The sequence below is a fragment of the Vigna radiata genome, chromosome 8, assembly GCF_000741045.1.
Source record: "Vigna radiata var. radiata cultivar VC1973A chromosome 8, Vradiata_ver6, whole genome shotgun sequence".
Classification (NCBI taxonomy): domain Eukaryota; kingdom Viridiplantae; phylum Streptophyta; class Magnoliopsida; order Fabales; family Fabaceae; genus Vigna; species Vigna radiata.
This window is the reverse complement of record NC_028358.1, coordinates 41751517-41772253: the sequence shown is the minus strand read 5'-3', so window position 1 is coordinate 41772253 and position 20737 is coordinate 41751517. Positions and strand designations below refer to the sequence as shown.

Below are 20737 nucleotides of genomic sequence, written 5' to 3'. Positions count from 1 at the left end.
ACATATATTTTGTCAAATTTCATTCAAATCCTGATTTCCTTAAAGCTTTATACAGATTTATCATTTGTTTTTAAAATATTATATTATTTTTTAATATTATACTTGCAGTTTTAAAAATATTGAACTTATATTTCTCAATAAAAGATCATTTAAAAAATATAAAAAATAAACATCATTATAATTTGTTCAAATATGGTAGTCTATGTTTGGTTTAGGTTGTTCTCGAATTTTCTTCGGGCAATCTCATAGATATTTTTTTTTTTTCTAAGTTTCCCAACAGCAATTTGTCCTAAAAGTGAGGTGTGACTTGCCGAAAGGGTTGAAATTTTAGAGAGGATAAACAATGAATGATGGTAGGGACCAAAGAGAAAATTTAAAAAAAAAAATGAGAAAAATAAGTACGAAAATCACAAACATTGATTACTTGAAATCATGACTGAGTAATATAAAATTGAAAGTAACTAATCTTTCAACTAATCTTATAATTAAATAATTAACTTTTTCTTGCACTATAACAGCAGCTAGCCTTAAAGCACACGCAATTAGCAATTTGTCCACGAAGTAAATTGCGATTTCGGGAAAGGAGTTGAATTAAACACAATATTATTCAATTATCACTTTTTATTCAGAGTTAGTGTAAAATTATATTTTTGAATCATTTGGTTAAAGAGAAAAAAATATTCGTACCCGTCTAAGATATTGGATAAAATTTTATATATATATATATATATATATATATATATATATATATATATATAAAAAAAAAAAAACAGAGAATGACTTTAAAAACTAGAATTATGAACAGTTTCTATTTAATTGAATCAGTTAAAAAAAAAAGTTACCGATTCTTTGTTTTTTTTTATTCACTTTCCTGCCGGCCACTATTCTTAGTTTTATATTTCAGAAAGTTATTTTCTGAAAATACATTCCAAAACACTTATTTGAAATAAAAAATAATTTTTAAATGAAGAAAAACTTTTTCCAATTCAAAATATATTTTTTTAGATTAAATGTTTCATAAGTAATTCCAAATCTAAAAATATCTTAATAAACATTTAATCTATAATATATTATTTTTATATTTTTCAAATTAAGTATTTTAATTAGTATTTTATGAATTTAAAAATATTTCTCAGACATTCAATTCAGAAAATATTAAAAGAATTAGGTGCAGAAAGAAAAAGAGGAAATACAGGAAGAAAAACTCTAAAAGGAATATTTAACTTTACGCCCTTTTTTACATGTTTTCTTTTGTGAGCCTCTATGTTTTAGACCCCTTGCTATTTTGTACAAAATGTATAGCAAATAATTCAAATACTTCATTTTTAACCTGGTAAATATTTATGATAAAAATATAATGACGTAACATATTTTCAAACTAAGCATATCCTTCTTAAGGAGATCGACATTTTTATCAACGCGCATCTTCTATAGCAACCATCAATAGTTCTCATGAGTGATTATATTTTTCTATCAAATGAAACGTCTATTTAATTTAAACGATGGCAAGTTATCTATCATATAGTGTGAAATCTTAAGTTCAAGATAAACAGGATAACAAATTAATGGAGATTTTAACAAGCTAGGATATATAATTTATTTATACACAAGACTATACATATATACTACCGAGGGATAAATATGCTCACAGACATTTCATTTATCGATTTTGTAGAACCTGAACTGGATCCTCCTACCACCATCCTTTGAACTAGTCCACTTTGATTAGAATTTATGGGTTTTTCAGGAAATGGCAACTCGGATAAAGGGCTACCGAGATATGAAACAACCTGTGCCATTGTAGGTCTGTCATGTGGCTTCTCTTGCACACATAATAAACCTATTTGGATGCATTTTATGACTTCACTCTGATTGCAAGATTCCTTAATATTTTTGTCTAAGATGTTTAATGGTGTCCGATCCCTCCATTGATCCCAAGCCTGAAACAAATTCATAAATCAAACATTAATTGGATCTTTGCATTCTTTATGCCGGATTAGCATCAATTAATGTAAAATAATTTCATACAAATAAATACATACATAGCTCAAAAGGTCATCATCATCTGAAAAAACATGTCTGGCATTCTTTTTTGCACTAACTATTTCTATTATTATAACTCCAAAACTGAAAACATCTGATTTTTCTGAAAATTGTCCATACATTGCATATTCTGGTGACATATATCCACTGTAACAAGTAACAAACATCAATGTTAGAAAACAAGTATTTTTCAATATATTAAAAATGTCCTTGATAGATATGATGAAAAATTATACTTAAAAATACTTACTATGTTCCCACTATTCTATTTGTGTTTCTTTGATATTGATCTACACCAACAATTCTTGCCATTCCAAAATCTGATATCTTTACATTCATGTCCACATCCAATAATATATTGCTAGGTTTGAGATCACGATGTATAACTTTCAATCGTGAATGTTCATGTAAATATAAAATTCCTTGTGTAATTCCTTGAATAATTTTATATCGTTCCGACCAATTCATTTGACTACTTTTGTATGGATCTGTAAATGAAATATACAATCTAAAGTAAGAAAAAAAAAATATAAGGGAGTATTTTTCTACCAGCAGAAGTATTTCATAGCTCAGCAATAAGTAGTAGTGAGATAAACTTACCAAATAGAAAGTAGTCTAGGCTTTTATTAGGCACAAATTCATAAATAAGCATCTTTTCTTCAGCTTCCAAACAAAATCCTAACAATGTCACTAAATTTTTGTGTTGAAGTTTTGCTATTAACAAAATCTCATTCTTAAATTCAGCTGCACCTTGGCCTGAACTATGTGAAAGTTTTTTAACTGCTATTTCTCGTCCATCTGGAAGGATACCCTAAGAGCACAAAAAATGCAGGTTAACTACAGGAAACAAATAGAAATAAACATGCGTATATTTTTAATAACACTTTATCACCTTGTAAACATCTCCAAATCCACCTTCACCTATCCTGTTTTCATGTGAAAACTTCTTTGTGGCAACTTCTATTGTGGCCAAATCAAAATGTAACGATTCCAAAGTGGAACTTTCTTCTCCAACTAGAGGAACATCCAAGAGCTGAAATCAGTAATTTTAGCCTTTTAAAGAAATTGGAAAGGAACAGGCTTTCTTTTTCAGATTACTTACAATTTTCCCTTAGAAGAGTGTTGTATTTCCTCCTTGATCTTTTGAATATGAAATAGCAGACACCACATAAGAGAATTATCGACACAATAACAAGGGCAACAATGAAGATTACTCGTAATGCATAATGGTTATTTCCTGCATAAATAATTGCACGAAAAAGACAGGCTTTAGTAATTACAAAAAGAAAGAAAGATGATGATTCATTACATATGCAAATTGATGAAGATTAGTATGCTGTGATCACGTGAATTCAATTCACGAACACTAATCAATTTTTCATATTACTGAAGAGCGGTTTCAATCTCCTTCCGTCGAGTTCATCCAATGCCTGACCAGTGACATCTTCTCTGTTTCATATATGGTTTCTGTCGGTGACCGTCAATGTTACTGACGCCTCCAACACCGCCATCCTCAGCTACACAACTTCCTCTGACGGTGGCATTCCTGTTGTCTCCAACGCCGGAATCTCTACCCGGCTATTTCCGTTGTTCGCCTTTTTACTATCGCCTCCAGCTCCTAACGTCGCATCTCAGTCACTGATGCTGAGAGGAAGCAACGGCACAGGCTTTTCCAAGATTTTCTATTCAGATGGCGATGGATGAGCATAGGCTTTTCTATAACCTTCTACACTTTTCTATTAAAACCCAGTTTTGTGTTCTCCTCTGCCCCCGGAGACAGAAGCAATGATGACGAGGATTGTTCCTCCATCGTCTCTACCTCCTTCCCTCACGACAGAACCAACATTGGATGAACTCGAAGGGGGAATTTGAAGCTGCTGTTGATCGATTTGAAAATTTGGGAATTAGGGTTGGATGATTTCAAACTACATGGATGGGGAGCTTCATACAATGAGATGGAAAAAAAAAATCCAAGTATAAAGTAAATTATAAAAAATGTTGAAGGTTTACTATTTCTACTTACCACGTGTATAACGAATTTATATGAAGGATGATTATAACAAAATTTACATTCAATAGATATTATTTTTTATTACTTTTTATTCTCTTTATTTATTTACAAATATAAAATATCACGTTTGTTAAAACTATTTCATTCATATAATGGATTGTGAAATGTTAATAATTGCTCTAAAAGAATTTTGTTCCTTGTAAGAAATACAGAATAACCTTTGAAGATATGTGATCTTGAATTAACAGGTTTTTCAGATTGTGCACCAAAAAAAATGGGATTAATGAGCATTGTGATACATTATACTCAGGTTATTTTCATTAAATAGAAAATTATATATACTGTTAAGTATATTTGTTAAGAAAAATACCTGATGAGGGTGGTGACGTGGCGTTGGTATTGTAAAACTGAAACAATTCGTATCTAACATTGCACCACGCAAGCAGAGCCCTTGCTCCCTCTTTTCCTTCGCAGCATGAGGGTAGAGTAGAAATGGCGTTTTGCAAACACTCTTCACAACCACTACTCGTTAAGCTTGGCTCGCACTCCGTCAGGGCGTACACCCTTCTCTGAGCCGAGGATCCGGCGAATTCTATATCGCCGGTGGCGAATTTCCTCGCCGAGTTAGAATTCGCAGTTTCTTCCACCAAATCGTCCAACAAGCCGAACAACGTGCGGTTAAAGCTGCCCAAGTCGGAGGCGGAGATATTTTCACCGTTCCATAAGCTAGCTCCCGGTTCGGTGCTGGCGGGATCAAAGTAGGTGTTGGTGAAACGGAGCGTGCACTCGTCGTACCATATTATGGACTCTGTTTTGTTGGGGCAGAGTTGTGTTATTTCGGTGACGGAGGTGGTTATGCAGTCGTTACACGTGGCGAGGGAGACGTCGCCGCGGCAGAGGAAATAGCCGCTGGCGACACTTGTGGTCCCCAAGCCCATGGCGGAGGAATAGGAGCCGTCGGATTGGGAAATGTTGGAGACGAGAGATTCGAGGAGGAATTTGAGATTAGTTTCGAATGTTGCGGTGGAATTGTAGGATGCGTTGGTTGGGCAGTAATTGTAAACCGGAGCTGCAGAGGAACAAAACGGTTCAATTACGAACAGAGAGAGGAACAGTAGAAAGGTAACATGGTTGATGGAGTTGGAGAGGAACATGTTGCGCCAAAACATCGTTTCGCGCACAACACAAGATTTTGGAATTGGAATAGTAAGTATATTATTAACAATGTTATTGTAATTATAAAATGATAAACTGTCAGAATTTTTGTTTTGCATATACACTTCCAGCGTCATTTTCAGTGCGTTGGACAAATTGAAATGCAGGTCTAGAAGCAACCGCACAAAGACCTTCAGAAAGAAGGTTTGAAAAGCTACTTCGCGGTTGATTTCAAGCATTTCCCAGTTCAACTATTTTTTGTCAATTTTGCGTCTCAAACCCTACCATTTATTGAGTAGATCGATTAACATAATGTTTGGCTTAAACATAAGTTTATGATTAAAATAAAATAAAAAATTATTTTAAAACCTTTTCTGAACCACAAAAACAACAAATGAACAACACTTCAAGTGGGAGAAAGGTTAAGAAAGAACTTAAGAACCCCTTCGCTGACCGCAGCCCTTGTTAGGTCCCATGCATGCATTAAGATAACTTTTAATTAAATGGATGAGAAATGATGTTTTCACAAACACACAATTTTTATATTCATTCAATGCTATTATTTCTTATTTTTTATTTCTTTTTTTATAAAATACAAATATATTTTTATGATTATTTTACCTTTTTAATATATAAAATGAATGGAAATATACTTTATTCTATCATTACTTAATAATTATTTCTTTCTAAGGTAAAATAAGACGAGTTTAGTAGTAAAAAGTTGTAATATATTTTATAATATATAGTTAAAGATTTAAGTGTAAGTTTAAATCTTATATTTGAATAAAATAAAATAAAATAAGTATTATGGAAAATCATAAATCTATCGTCTTAAGTTTTTTAATTAAAATTAATGTAAATTTCTTATATAATTAAAATTTAAAAATATATATATATATATATATATATATATATATATATATATATATATATATATAAGTAGGTTTATAATTTGTTATTATACAAAAATAAATATTTTACAATAGAATCAAATTTAAGTACAACACTGAAGGGTTTTTAAGTATGATTCTTTAACTAAAATTTCTTTTTACCTATCAAAATAAACTTTAAGTGCCACTTTCGTAATCAATTATAATATTAACTAATCAACAATACTACACACCTAAATTTTATCCGTAATATCATAGTACAACGCTGTGAATTCCTTTTTATTAAATTATTTTATAAATTCAATAGAATAACTTTGAAAGTTTATCATGATGCTAATAAATAACTATATATAGAAATTTAAATAGATCGTTCGTAAGAATGTTACTCAATTATTTTTGTTTTTATCAGTTTAAAATAATTTTTTAAAAGTTTACTGCCAGGATTTAAAGTTGCCCTACCTTGCGTAATATCACTGCAAACCCGTAACACTTAAAATCTGAACCTATATTTCCTAAAGGTAAAATCTGAAGTATCTAATTGGTATTTCGCCTTGCCTTATAATTTTCTGCACGACATTTTGTTTTATATTCTGTATTCAATGCCAGATATCCAGTCTTCAATCACGACTTTTCTCCTCTCTTTTAAACTAAGACAGCAGCCATATACTGTAACTGAGTAATAAAAAAGGTAAATACTATCTTAAATCTTATTTCAAAAAATTAAAATAAGAAAAAAAGTGCTATATAAAATAATACGTACAAAGGGATATGTACTATAAAGGTATAGTTTGCAAAATAGGCCATATTTGAGATGAAAGAAGTTCGCGTTGGCTACCAGTGAGTTTGGTTGAACCAATTGGTTCACAAACACATTTATTGGATGCTTATTTAAATAGATGAGTAGGAAATTAAATGGGTGAAATTTATGATGAACTGGAGTTTTACCTTTTTTATTAAAATTATTACTTAAATACCATTTAGATTTGTAATAAACAATATTCAAATTCAAATTTTTATTTTTTAAAACCTCTTAGATCCCTTACTCTTTTTTTTTATAATACTTTTATGTTTTTGTTTGAGTTAATATGTTAGTTTGATGTGTTGAGACGCGTAACGTTAGATAATGTTCACTGGTCTAAAAAGGGAGTAAGTCAGATTTTCAAAACTTTTGGAAGGAAGAACATGATTTGTGAAGCACTGTATTTAAATAAATTCATTTTATTTTTTAACGTATTTTTTATATGAAGAAAATATAAAATAATATAAGACACGATCATATAAACAACCCTTTTAACAAAAAAAAAAAGTCTAAACGAAATAGGTTTAAACAAAAAAATTGTCTAGGATAAAAACATTAAACGCTATATATCTTAACGGCTAAACCTTACTCAAACAAATTATAATATCTAAATGCTTAGGATTGTATAATATTTTAATGGAAAATGCATGTGTACATTAATACTTTTTAATATCTTATGTTGTGTTTTTTTTTTCTTTGTAGATCATTTGAATACAAAGTTTTATTTGAATATAAAGAAAATGAATGTTTTCTTTATATTTTATGTTTATCTTTTTTATACAAGTCATTTAGTTGTCTCTCCAAAACACAACATAATATTTGATCTCGGACTAAAAAATTACATTTCTACAAGAAAATCAATGTTGAAGAGTATAGAATATTTTTTAAAAAGATTTATATAAAATACTACATGAAGAGAAGAGAAGAATAAGAAAATTATTTTTGCATATGTTGATGCTACTATTTTCTCCTTAAGTTCACATTATCTAAGACTCTTTATTTAGAAAACTCGTGTTGTAATATCAATTGAACTTCTAAAATGTGTTAAGAAAGGTAGACGTAATTTAATTTGAAATGAACTAATATAAAAATAATTTTGTCTTATTATTTTAGTTTTAAAAATTTTCCTAAACATTTCTTAAAAATATTTTAATGTTTAACCCTAATTGAATAGTGCTTAACCCCTACAAAAGGACTTAAAACAGTTATTTGCAAAAAAATTTAAAAACTGTATTTAAACTGTCTTTTCTAAAATTTTTCCTATATTTCACAATCTATCATTACAAGAAAAGAAGAAAAGAACTTTATAATGGTTATTTTATATAGTTTACATTAATTTCAAAAAATATTTTAAACTAAACATTGTAGAAAATAGTAACATTCTATATTTTTAAGATTGGTGAGAGTCACATTAAATGTATTAGCCATACAATTAATAAAACAATGAACATATCATTGTCTTTTCATATGTGCGATAAATAGTCTGATTTTAAACCCTACTTTTGCATAAAAGAAAAGAAAAACTCACTAAGTATCCCACATTATGCAATTTATCAGTAATCAACATAAAAATATTATGATTCAAAATTAACTACACGAACTTATAAACTAACCCAACAGAATGTTAAAATCTTACTGTAAGGAAAAACATCGTGAAGTTAAGCTTCTTATCTCTTCTTCTCTTCCATGTTCTCACATAACTCGTCCCTTTAAATATATATAAAAATTACAATTCCACTTTATGAAAAATTTGTTACTTAATTTACTAATGGATTTATTCACTAAAAATTTCTTCAATAATAAAATTTACAAACATGAAATTTTTTGATAAAATTGACAATCAAACAAATTATTAATGAAAATATCTCTCATTTATATTAATTTTAAATTACTAAGAAATCTTATGAATAAATTTTACTAACAAATTTATTATAAAAAAATATTTATTGATAATTTAAATTCTAAAGTTCATTAGAATTTTTTTTCAATAAATTTAAATTTACTAATAAATTTATTTTCTTTTAGTAAAGTTCTATTTGAAGTTATTGTAATAGATATGTTTGACTAAACCAAAATTATACACACATAATAGAATTGTATATTTTTCCAATTTTTTTACTATTTCCATTTTAGTTAATATATATGATTGGTCAGTTCCTATATCTATAATGATTGGTATAACTTATGTAAAAAAAATATATAAAAGTTTCTACATATTATTTAAATCTGTATAAAAATCATTTTTTAACTATGTCTTATTGTTACAACTAATGCACGTGTTATAAAATACATTTGATTACTTAAAAAATAAGATATGTTTAAATCTTGACATACCAAAGTTAGATATCTTTTGGTTCATATTGTCATCTAACAACACATTATTCGATTTGAAGTCATAATGTATAAGTTTTAATCTTTTAATGTTGAATATTAATGTACATAAGAAATTTCTTGTGTAATTTCTTTAATATGTAATGTTCAAACTATTCTACTATAAAATTATAAATCTATGAAATTACATGCAAAGTGACGAGATATGAGAACATTCATATGATAATTTAACAGAAAAATTAAAAAATTGAAAAATATAATTTTATTGAATATTCAATAGAACATAAAATTTTTATTAAAAACTCAAAGTTTCTGAATTTGTCGGGACTCAAAACTTAGAGCACATACAACAGCAATTTCTCCAGGAAAAAAATTATGATTTTGGGAAAGGGCTTGAATTTTGGAGTGATCCTATTAGGACAATATTATTTAATTATCACTTTTTAGTCAGTGTAAAAGTATATTTTTGAATCATTTGGTTAAGAGAAAAAAAATATTTGTGCTCTTCTAAGCTTTTTAATTAAATAAAATATAAAAAAATAGAGAATGCTTTTAAAAACTAGAATATGAAAAGTTCATGCAAAATCGATTTAATTGAATCAACTTAAAAATACAAAAACAAAGCTATCAATTATAATTTTTTCTTTTTCAGTTTACTATAGGCCACTATTTTTAGTTTTATAAAATAACATGTAAATAACATACAAATATCACAAGTAAAATGCACAATGTAAAAGTGATTAGATATGTAAGCATAAGTTAAAATTTTCAAAGTCAAAATTGGACGTTTTACACAGAAAGAAATAACGAGTTTTAAGAATAGTTAAATAAATAAATACAATGTTTGACCAAAAGTAAGCTTAACACACACTTAATCTCCAATGTTTAAAGTTGGTTTAACAGAAAGCAGTGGCAGTATTGAACTACAACCAAAATCAAAATATAAATGTTGTTAGTGATTTTGCACTCCTTTGGGATTTTACATATAAGTTGAAAATTTTCTCCAGGAAGTGTTGCAGTTTGATGTTAAACGTAGCACATGCAATTGTTTTAAATAATATACGGTGACTGGTGGGCAAAAATGTTTGTGGGCCGAATCTTAGATCCCAACAACCATTAATAGTTCTCACGAGTGATTATATTTTTCTATCAAATGAAACGGTTATTTAATTTAAATAATGGCAAGTTATGTATCACATATTGTGAAATCTTAAGTTGAAGATAAAAAGAATATCAAATTAATAAATATTTTAACTAGCTAAGATATACAATTTATTTATATACAAGACTATACAAATACTAACGAGGGATGAATATGCTCACAGACATTTCATTTATTGTTTGTGCAGAACCTGAACTGGATCCTCCAATTAACATCTTTTGAACTAGTCCACTTTGATTAGAGTTTATGGGTTTTTCAGGAAATGGCAACTCAGATAAAGAGCTATTGAGATATGAAACAACTTGTGTCATTGTAGGTCTGTCATGAGGCTTCTCTTGTACACATAATAAACCTATTTGGATGCATTTTATGACTTCACTGTGATTGCAAGATTCCTTAATATTTTTGTCTAATATGTTTAATGGTGTCCGATCCCTCCATTGATCCCAAGCCTGCAACAAATTCATAAATCAAATATTAATTGGATCGTTGCCTAGCCTGATTAGCATCAATTAATGTAAAATAATCTCATACAAATAACTACATACATAGCTCAAGAGGTCATCATCATCTGAGAAAACTTCTCTTGCATTCTTTTTTGCACTAACTATTTCTAATATTATAACTCCAAAACTGAAAACATCTGATTTTTCTGAAAATTGTCCATGCATGGCATATTCTGGTGACATATATCCACTGTTTACAAACATCAATGTTAGAAAACATGTATATTTCAATAAACTAAAAACGTCAATAATAGATAAGATGAAAATTGTGCTTGAAAATTACTTACTATGTTCCCACAATTCTCTTTGTTTCTCTTTGATATTGATCTACGCCAACCATTCTTGCTAATCCAAAATCTGAAATCTTAGCATTCATATCATTATCTAATAATATATTACTAGGTTTAAGATCACGATGTATAACTTTTAATCGTGAATGTTCATGCAGATATAAAATTCCTTGTGTAATTCCTTGTATAATTCTGTAACGGTCTGACCAGGTCATTTGATTACTTTTGTATGGATCTGCAAATGAAATATTAGATCAGAAGTAAGATAAAAGAATAATAAGGGAGAGTTTTTCTACCGGCTAAAGTATTTCAAAGCTCAACAATAAAAAGTAGTAAGATAAACTTACCAAAGAGAAGGTAGTCCAGGCTTTTATTAGGCACAAATTCATAAATAAGCATCTTTTCTTCAGCTTCCAAACAAAATCCTAATAATGTCACTAAATTTTTATGTTGAAGTTTTGCTATTAACAAAATCTCATTCTTGAATTCTGCTGCACCTTGGCCTGAACTATGTGAAAGTTTTTTAACTGCTATTTCTCGTCCATCTGGAAGGATACCCTAAGAGCAGAAAAAATGCAGTTTAACTACAAGAAACAAATAGAAACAAACACGCATATATTTTTAATAACACTTCATCACACCTTATAAACATCTCCAAATCCACCTTCACCTATCCTGTTTTCATGTGAAAACTTCTTTGTGGCAACTTCCACTGTGGCCAAATCAAATTGTAACGATTCCAAAGTGGAACTTTCTTCTCCAACTACAGGAAAATCCAAGAGAAAAGTAATTTTAGCCTTTTAAAGAAATGGGAAAGTGTCAGGCTTTGTAGATCACTTACAATTTTCCCTTAGAAGAGTGTTGTATCTCTTCTTTGATCTTTTCAATATGAAATAGCAGACACCGCATAAGAGAATTATCGACACAATAACCAGGGCAACGATTAAGATTACTCGTATTACATAATTGTTATTTCCTGCATAAATAATTGCACAAGAAAACAGGCTTTAGTAATTTCAAAAAGAAAGAAAGATGATTCATTACATATACATACACCTAAAAACATGTCATTAACTGTTCAGCATTCTAACTAATTTTAACCAATATATTCTTTAACTTAATCATAAGGTAATTTCTGTGGTATACTCTCTGAAATTGATGAAGATTAGTATGCTGCGGTCACATGAATCCAATTCACGAACACTAATCAATTTTTCATATTTCTGAAGAGCGGTTTCAATTTCCTTCCGTCGAGTTCATCCAACGCACTACCAGTGACATCTTCTCTTTTTCATATTTGGTTTCTCTCTGTCACCCTCAGTGTTACTGACGCCTCCAACACCGTCCTCATCATCGCTGGAAACTTTACTCGTCCAATATTTGCCGCCATCGCCATCTTCAGCAACACAACTTCCTCTGGTGGTGGCAACGATGATGTCTCCGTCGCCAGAATCTCTACACGTCCATTTCCGTTGTTTGGTTTTTTACTATCGCCTCCAGCTCCCAAAGTGGCATCTAAGTCACCGTCGTTTCCATTTGTCACTGTGCCTGGAGCGACACCATTTTCGCCGTTTGCAGGCGGCAATGGCGAGGACGATGGAGATGAGGGACATCGTTATAGTGTCTCAGCGAGCGAGGAAGTTAGGGAGGAGAGACACTGTTATCGTTATCTCTTCTGCTTTTGATGAAATCCAATTTTGTGCTTTCCTCTGCCACCATAGACAGTACCAATGATGACGACGACTGTTCCTCCATCGTCTCGACCTCTTTCCCTCATGACAGAACCAACAGTGGATGAACTCGAAGGGGAAGTTTGAGGCTGCTGTTGATCGATTTGAAAATTTGGAAATTAGGGTTGGATGATTCCAAACTACTGGGATGAGCAGCGTCATACAATGAGATGGAAAAACAAAAAACAAAAAAGACAAATCCCAAGTATAAAGTAAATTAATTAAAAAATAGTTTTAGTATTTTTATTTCCACGGGTATAATGAAATTAAATGAAATACAGAAAAGCATTGCTGATTAATCTAAGTAGAGATAAATGGAATATATATGATCTTAATTAATAGGTTTTTGAGATAGTAAACATAAAAAAAAAATGTAGAGATTACTGAACAATGTAATACATTTATACACAGGTAATTTCATTAAATAGAAAAACTATTTATACGTAAATAGGTTATATATTTGTTAAGAAAAATACCTGATGAGGGTGCTGACGTGGCGCTCTCATTGTAAAACTGAAACAATTCGTATCTAACATTGCACCACGCAAGCAGAGCCCTCGCGCCCTGTTTTCCTTCGCAGCACGACGGAAGAGTTGAAATGGCGTTTTGCAAACACTGCTCACAATTACTATTCGTTAATTCCGGATCGCACTCCGTCAGGGCGTACACCCTTCTCTGAGCTGAGGATCCGGCGAATTCTCTATCGCCGGTGGCGAATTTCCTCACCGAGTCAGAACTCGCAGTCTCTTCCACCAAATCGTCCAACAAGCCGAACAACGTGCTGTTAAAGCTGACCGAGTCGGAGGCGGAGATGTTTTCATCGTTCGACAAGCTGGCTCCCGGTTCGATGCTGACGGGGTTGAAGTAAGTGTTGGTGAAACGGATCATGCACTCGTCGTACCATATAATGGACTCTGTTTTGTTGGGGCAGAGTTGTGTTACTTCGGTGGCGGCGGTGATTATGCAGTCGTTACACGTGGCGAGGGAGACGTCGCCGCGGCAGAGTAAAGAGCCACTGGCGACATTTGCGGTCCCCAAGCCCATGAAGGTGGAATAGGAGCCGTCGGATTCGGAAACGTTGGAGACAAGAGATTGGAGGAGGAATTTAAGATTATTTTCGAATGTTGCGGTGGAATTGTAAGATGCGTTGGTTGGACAGTAATTGTAAACCGGAGCTGAAGAGGAACAAAACGGTTCGATTACGAAGAGAGACAGGAACAGAAGAAAGGTAACATGGTTGGTGGAGGTGGAGAGGAACATGTTGCGCCAAAACATTCTTTTGCGCACAACAAAAGATTTTGGAATGGGAATCGTAAACGTATTATTAACTATAAGTTATTGTAAAGCATAAAATGATAAACTGTCAGAATTTTTTCTTTTTCTTTTACACATACACTTCCGGAGTCATTTTCAGTGCGTGACGTTGGACAAATTGAAATGCAGGAGGTCTAGAAGCAACCGCACGAAGACCTAGTCCCCTTCATTAAAAAACTAAGAATGAAAGGTTTGAAAAAGCTACTTTCTGGTTGATATCAATCGTTTCCCAGATTCAACTTTATTTTGTCAATTTTGCATCAGTTCACATGTTAAATGCATTCAAATCCTACCATTTATTGAGTTGATCGATTAACATAATGTTTGACTTAAACATAAGTTTATGATTAAAAATTTAAAGAAGTTGCTATTTTAAAACCTTTTCTGAACGACTAAAACAACAAATGAACAGCACTTTAAGGGTTAAGAAAGAATTTAAGAACCCCTTCGCTGACCGCAGCCTCCTGTCAGGTCCCATCCATGCATCAGCTCGCATGTTCATCACTCTATTCTCAGATAACTTTCAAATTACTATTTCTTCCCAAGGTACAATCATACTGGTTTAGTAGTAAAAGATCTCAACACTTTTCTGTAAAAACTTTGTTATATTACACAAAATAAATACTTTCTACAATATAATCAAAGTTAAGTACAATACTTAAGGATTTTTATCCGTAGCATCATAGAACAACGCTGTGACTTCCTTTGTATTAAATAATTTTATTAATTCAAAAGAATAACTTTGAAAGTTTATCATGATGGCTAACAAATAAGTTCGTAGATAGAAAATTTAAATAAATCGTAATAATATTATTAAATTATATTTGTTTTTATTAGTTTAAAATAATTTTTTAGTTTACTGCCAGGATCAAAGTTGCCCTACCTTGAGTAATATCACTTGGAATCTGAGGCCATCTTTCCTAAAATTAAATATAAAGTTATCTAATTGATATTTGCCCTTAAATTTTCAACGCGAGATTTTGTTTCATATTTTGTATTCAGTGAGATATCCACAGTCTTCAATCATGACTTTTCTTCTCTCTTTTAAACTAAGACTCAAGGCATATACTGTAATCGCGAGTAATAAAAAAGAAATACACTATCTTTAAATCTTATATAAAAAAATTAAAATAAAAAATTACCAAATAGAAAAATACGTACAAAGGGATATGTACTAGGTATAGTTTGCAAAATAAGCCAATTTGAGATGAAAGAAGTTCGCGTTGGCTACCAGTGAGATTGGTGCTCGCAAACACATTAGATGCGTTTTTAATTAGATGTGGAGGAAATTAATTAGGTGAAATTTATGATGAGGTGAAGTTTTACCTTTTTATTAAAAATTATTACTAAATAGCATTTAGATTTGCAATAAACAATATTCAAATTCAAATTTTTACTTTTTTTTTTTATGTTTTAAAACTTCTATAGTATTTTTTTTATAATAGTTTTATGTTTTTGTTTGAGTAGTTTGGTGAGTTTAGACATTTAAATGTTAAATAAATGTTCACCAATCTAAAAAGAAAGTGAGATAGTATTAGATTTAAAAAAGAGAAAGTTTATTCAAAAGATAAAATACTAATGAGATACGAGTCTAATTATATAAGAAATTGATATTATTCATTATCCAAAATCTTAGAAAAATAAATTAATGGATCTTCATTTTTATATAATTGTTTGTTTTCTCATTTTTATCTAATATAAAACTTATACCCACACTTAAAATTCCAATGGATAAACTTTCAAAACTTTTGGAAGAAAGGACATGATTTGTGAAGCATTCTACATGGTATTTGAATAAAATCATTTTATTTTTTATATATGATATGAAGAAATGAAGAAAATAGAAAACAATACTATAATTAGGGAAAAAAAGAAAAGGTTTTCATTTGGTTATTTTATATATTTTGCACTAATTTTCAAAAAGGATTTTGGACTGAACAGTGTAGAAAATATTCACATTAACCAGAATAAGTTAATGGCCGTACGATGAATAAGAGCATGAATATATCAAGTCAACCAATTACTATTTACTTTAAGAAGAGAGAAGGAATCAATTATTAATTTTAATTATGAAGTCATCTCTATTCTACACCATCAATAATAAACAACACAAATGGAATGTTTTTAATTTGAGAAATGTTACTTTGACACGCTCAGAGAAAATAACATTCATTTGACACGCAGTGGGACTCACTTTTTGTGAATGTCAGAAAGGGTATATTTGTCATTTGAGTCTGTGGAATGCTGTGGTGATATGTGAGACAATAAATGAAACGGTGCGTATGAGTGTATTAGGATCCTATCTTTAATTTGAATTTTTGAAAGGTCGACCATCTCATTTTGGAAGAGGCAATTTTTGCGCTAGGGTTAGAGTTGAGAGAGAAGGCGAGAAAGAAAAAACAAGAAGGAGAACTCCTTGGCTGCCACCGGAGGCTGGACGTGATCGGAAAAGTTCATACCGACGAAGTTGAAGTCCAAGGCGAAGTTCATATCGGATGTGATTGGTGTGGAGCGCGGAAGGTTTGTCCCGTTTCTATTTTCTCCCCTTTGTACTGTTTGAAGAATATAAAGTATGAGCTTCTTCCTTTCTTCTTTTGTCATCAGTCTATCTTTCCTTTTATTTTGGAAAACACTGGACTAAAGGAAGAAAGGTCGTGAGGGAGAGAGTTGCGGTAGGTGTGATACTCCAAAATATTATAATAGATATTTCTCTTCTTTGCATTACTAATAGTAAACATTTCTTCTTTGCATTACCAATTGNTGTTGCTGCCAGAACTCATGAAGTTTTAGCATCCAACCTGATACATGATGATTCATCAGCTTCATTGAGTGTTGGTTCTGCTGTCACTATTGTTCCTCACGTTTTCCCTTTTGAGGAGAGGTAACTGATTCCATGACCATTAAGAAGAGTGATAAATGTTTTATCTAATTATGCTATTCTGTTCTTTATGTGTTATGACATTTTAGTTGTTGCATTGTATTGATTCTTTTGAAGGATAAGTTATAAGTGAAGAGCTAGATGATTTGTGTTGTAGCCAAAATGAATCGATTTATGAAATTTTATCATGTCAGNAGAAATTATAAGTCACATANAAAGATGATCTTAATTTGGTTGTCAAGTNACCGAGCTTGTANAGACTAAATTAACATTTCTAGGTACATTCATATATTATTTTTTGTTCCTTCTTGTGTTGGCTGGTCAAAGAAATATCTTTAAACAGAGTACACTGTAGAAGATTACTGATATTATCACTTTCTCTTTCAAACTATCTTAAATTTGATATGCTCATGAAAATCATTTTTAAATAATACTCATTTATACTATGAAGTAACGAACATTGTATTACATGAGTGGTTGTATTTATGTATGAATTATACACTATATGTATGAATTATATACTATATGATAAACATTAGAAAGACATAAGTAAAGAAAATAAATAGGAATACCTATTGTTAATGACAGTATTGATTAATATGATGGAGTTGGATTTTTTTTAAGAAACGAACTGCCAGTCAGACGCCATCGAAGCTCATGATATAATGGTCTCAATTAAACATAGGCATATTTGGCTTGTGTATTTGTGCTTATATATAATGATATTTGTACTATCTTTTAAACCAATGCCTTTTTATCTTCACTTTTGCAGTTACTTTTATTTGAGTTCCATTTTCTAAGCGGTTAATTTCTACTAATTTCTACCCAATTTCATTGTGTACATATCAATATTAGTATGTGCTTCTGTGCATAGTAATCAACAATTTCATATAGTGTGATTACTGTAAATTATGTAAGGAATTAATTAATATTATTTAGTCTCCTAATTATTGTTAATAGTGNGCTAGAAATTGCCCAGGAATATGGTTTTATTTTCATGGTTCTACTATCTTCTTATTTCTTAAAATTAGACAAAATGGTTTTTTTATTAAGCATTCTCTTTTACCTCTCTTCTTATGGATGTAACTTGTGACTTTTGTTGGAGTTTGTGTAACTTTCTCCAAACATATTAAATGTTCTCATGCTTCCTTTTGCCTTCTCTTCTTACTACATTCTGTTAAATTTTTACTATGTCCTTTGATCGATTCTTTAACTAATTGACTTAATTGAATAGCTTCAAAATTTGAGCATGATACCTGTAGGTTGGTAAATTATATTTTGCTGTCTTAATTTTTCTTTCCTATGACTTGTATTAGATTGTAAATGGTCATGAAGTTTTGAGCAAATTTGTTGGGGAAATTGAAAAGAATGTGAGAGACCTTTTTGCTGACTCCGAACAGGATCAGAGGACCCGAGGTGATGGATATATAAACCCATTGTATATTTCTTAAGTTGAATTTTCAAATAATTCACTTTAATTGTTCACTGTTTTACAGGGGATGAAAGTGATTTGGATGTTATAATCTTTTATGAAATTGATGCTATTTGCAAGGTATAAGGTTTTTTAACTTTAGTTCAACATCAATTATCTACTGCATTGCTATTATGAGTACATCAATTACAGTTAATCAGCAACAAGTGAGTTCACGATAACTGGTGGAATATCTTTATACTAAACCTTAAACTAACTTGATTATGGTCACTTATCAATGTTTGTTTTTATATTCATTTTGTCTTGGTGTACCTAACTAGTGGAAAATGTGTGTATATCTTGGTTTATACGACAAAGTGCACAAGTATGATTAAAGGGGAAGAAGACAACATTTAAATNTGGGGTTGCATGTAGTTTCTTGAGTAAAATAATGTTCATGAGCATTTTATATGTTGATTTGTGTGGTACTATAATCAATNTGTTTCTTTTCATGTCATCTGCAGTGAAGGGGCTCAACTCGGGATGGTACTGGAGTTCATGACAGCATAGTAAATAAGCTTCTTACTAAGGTCAGTATAGTTTTTGAATGCTTTTATTGATAGAAGAGATATTGTTTCTATAGTAGTCATATCATAAATTCNAAGACAATNTGCTTGGTTTACAANAGATGGTGTGGAGTCACTCAATAATGTTTTGCTTATTGGAATGACTAACAAAAAGGATATGCTTGATGAAGCTCTCTTAAGGTCTTCATATCATCTTCCCCTATTATGCTCTTTGAATTTACTTCCCCAGGAAAATATAAAGGTTGACAGTCAAAATTATATATCAACAGTTGTGATCCAATCTACTGCCACTCTGATTACTTGTTATAGAATTTGAAGAGTTTACACACACATATATTTATATTATTTGTGAAAACTCCCTTTGAAAATTAGCAACACTTTTTTGGTTAATGGTTTGAGCTCGTAACATGATATGATTAATGGTTGAAGTACGAATAAGATACTGAGAAAGATTTTTGTTTGTATTCCGTTATTTTGGTCATGCTAATGTAGAATTTCCAGATACTGATGGCAAAATTATTTTTATTTTTAACAAAAAGTGGAAAAATAAAATTATCTAAATCCACATGGATTGAATTCATGTGATGCTTATTCTAGGTTTACTTTTCTTGTCTTGTGCAGCCGCTCGAACAAAAAACTACAGTGGTGCAGAACATGAAGTGTTGTGAAAAGTGTCATGTCATATGCTTTAAATAGACAATTAAGTCTAGATGATCTCACTACGCAAGAGGAGGAAGAGAGCATTAAGGTTACAATGGAAGACTTTTTGAGTGCGCTCCAAGAAGTTATTCCTGCAATTGGTGTATAGTTTCATTATGTGGATTTTGATAGGTGTGTGGAGTCAATTTTGAGAATTTGAATGAGCACATAGATATTTTAAGAGTTTGAGTTAACATATAGGTATAGGTTTGATATTCATTTGTACAGAAAGATTTTGTTTTTCATTTGTTATGTACTACAATTAGTGATGTACTAAAGTTAGCTTCATGAATGTGTTGCTGCATTAAGTGGTAATATAATGTATGTTATGTTCTAAGTTTTATTTGATGTTGTTATAAAGAATCAAAATTTGTAAAATTCCTGCACTTATACCTTGTTCAATACATGCTTATATATTATAGTGGTTATGTACAACTGACAAAATGATTAATAACAAATTAAAATGATTAAAGCAAATAAATATGAGCACACCGTGCACATCACAGATATTTGGCACAAGTGAATTAAAAACAGATTTTACAAGTATTGGTTCAGTATGTGGTTATGGCTTAAGGGCCACGTGGTTATTTGATAAGATGCTTACGAACAAATGAAATTAATACTTAATAACTATAGAAGTGATGAACTTCAATACCAATGATCAGATTTCTGTGGTGCTTATATGGTTATACACTAAAATGGTTATGAAGAAGAATAGTTCTGGTTTTTTCTGTGAGATTTCATAATATTTTTTGGTGTAGTAAGTGGTTATGTCTTAAGTCGGATGTGGTTATTTCACAAAGGCGTTTTGTACAAGAATAAAAGTGGTTTGATTAAATCCAAATGACCACATTTCTTTGGTGCAGTAAGTGGTTATGCCTTAAGTCCGATGTGGTTATCTCCTAAACGTGTTTTGTACAAGAATAAAAGT

General features: G+C 30.7%; 2 protein-coding genes across 3 annotated transcripts; both read right to left on the bottom strand.

Annotated features, from left to right (window-relative positions):
• Positions 1–1231: 1231 nt before the first annotated feature.
• On the bottom strand, positions 1232–5222 carry LOC106770670 (cysteine-rich receptor-like protein kinase 10). Its single transcript, XM_014656468.2, has 7 exons — positions 4425–5222; positions 3146–3280; positions 2936–3057; positions 2644–2854; positions 2294–2531; positions 2043–2190; positions 1232–1940 (listed from the first exon to the last, which is right to left on the bottom strand). Exons 1-7 carry the CDS (start codon positions 5206–5208, stop codon positions 1626–1628), a joined length of 1953 nt encoding a protein of 650 aa, XP_014511954.2. The 5' UTR covers positions 5209–5222; the 3' UTR covers positions 1232–1625.
• A 5085-nt stretch (positions 5223–10307) lies between these two features.
• LOC106770669 (putative receptor-like protein kinase At4g00960) lies at positions 10308–14299 on the bottom strand. 2 transcript variants are annotated; one of them, XM_022785673.1, is made up of 8 exons: positions 13394–14299; positions 12029–12163; positions 11829–11950; positions 11685–11745; positions 11535–11597; positions 11185–11422; positions 10940–11087; positions 10308–10843 (listed from the first exon to the last, which is right to left on the bottom strand). In XM_022785673.1, exons 1-8 carry the CDS (start codon positions 14190–14192, stop codon positions 10529–10531), a joined length of 1881 nt encoding a protein of 626 aa, XP_022641394.1. In that variant the 5' UTR covers positions 14193–14299; the 3' UTR covers positions 10308–10528. The 2 variants fall into 2 exon arrangements, with proteins under 2 accessions (XP_022641394.1, XP_014511953.2); XM_014656467.2 differs by having other exon boundaries at positions 11535–11745.
• Positions 14300–20737: the final 6438 nt, after the last annotated feature.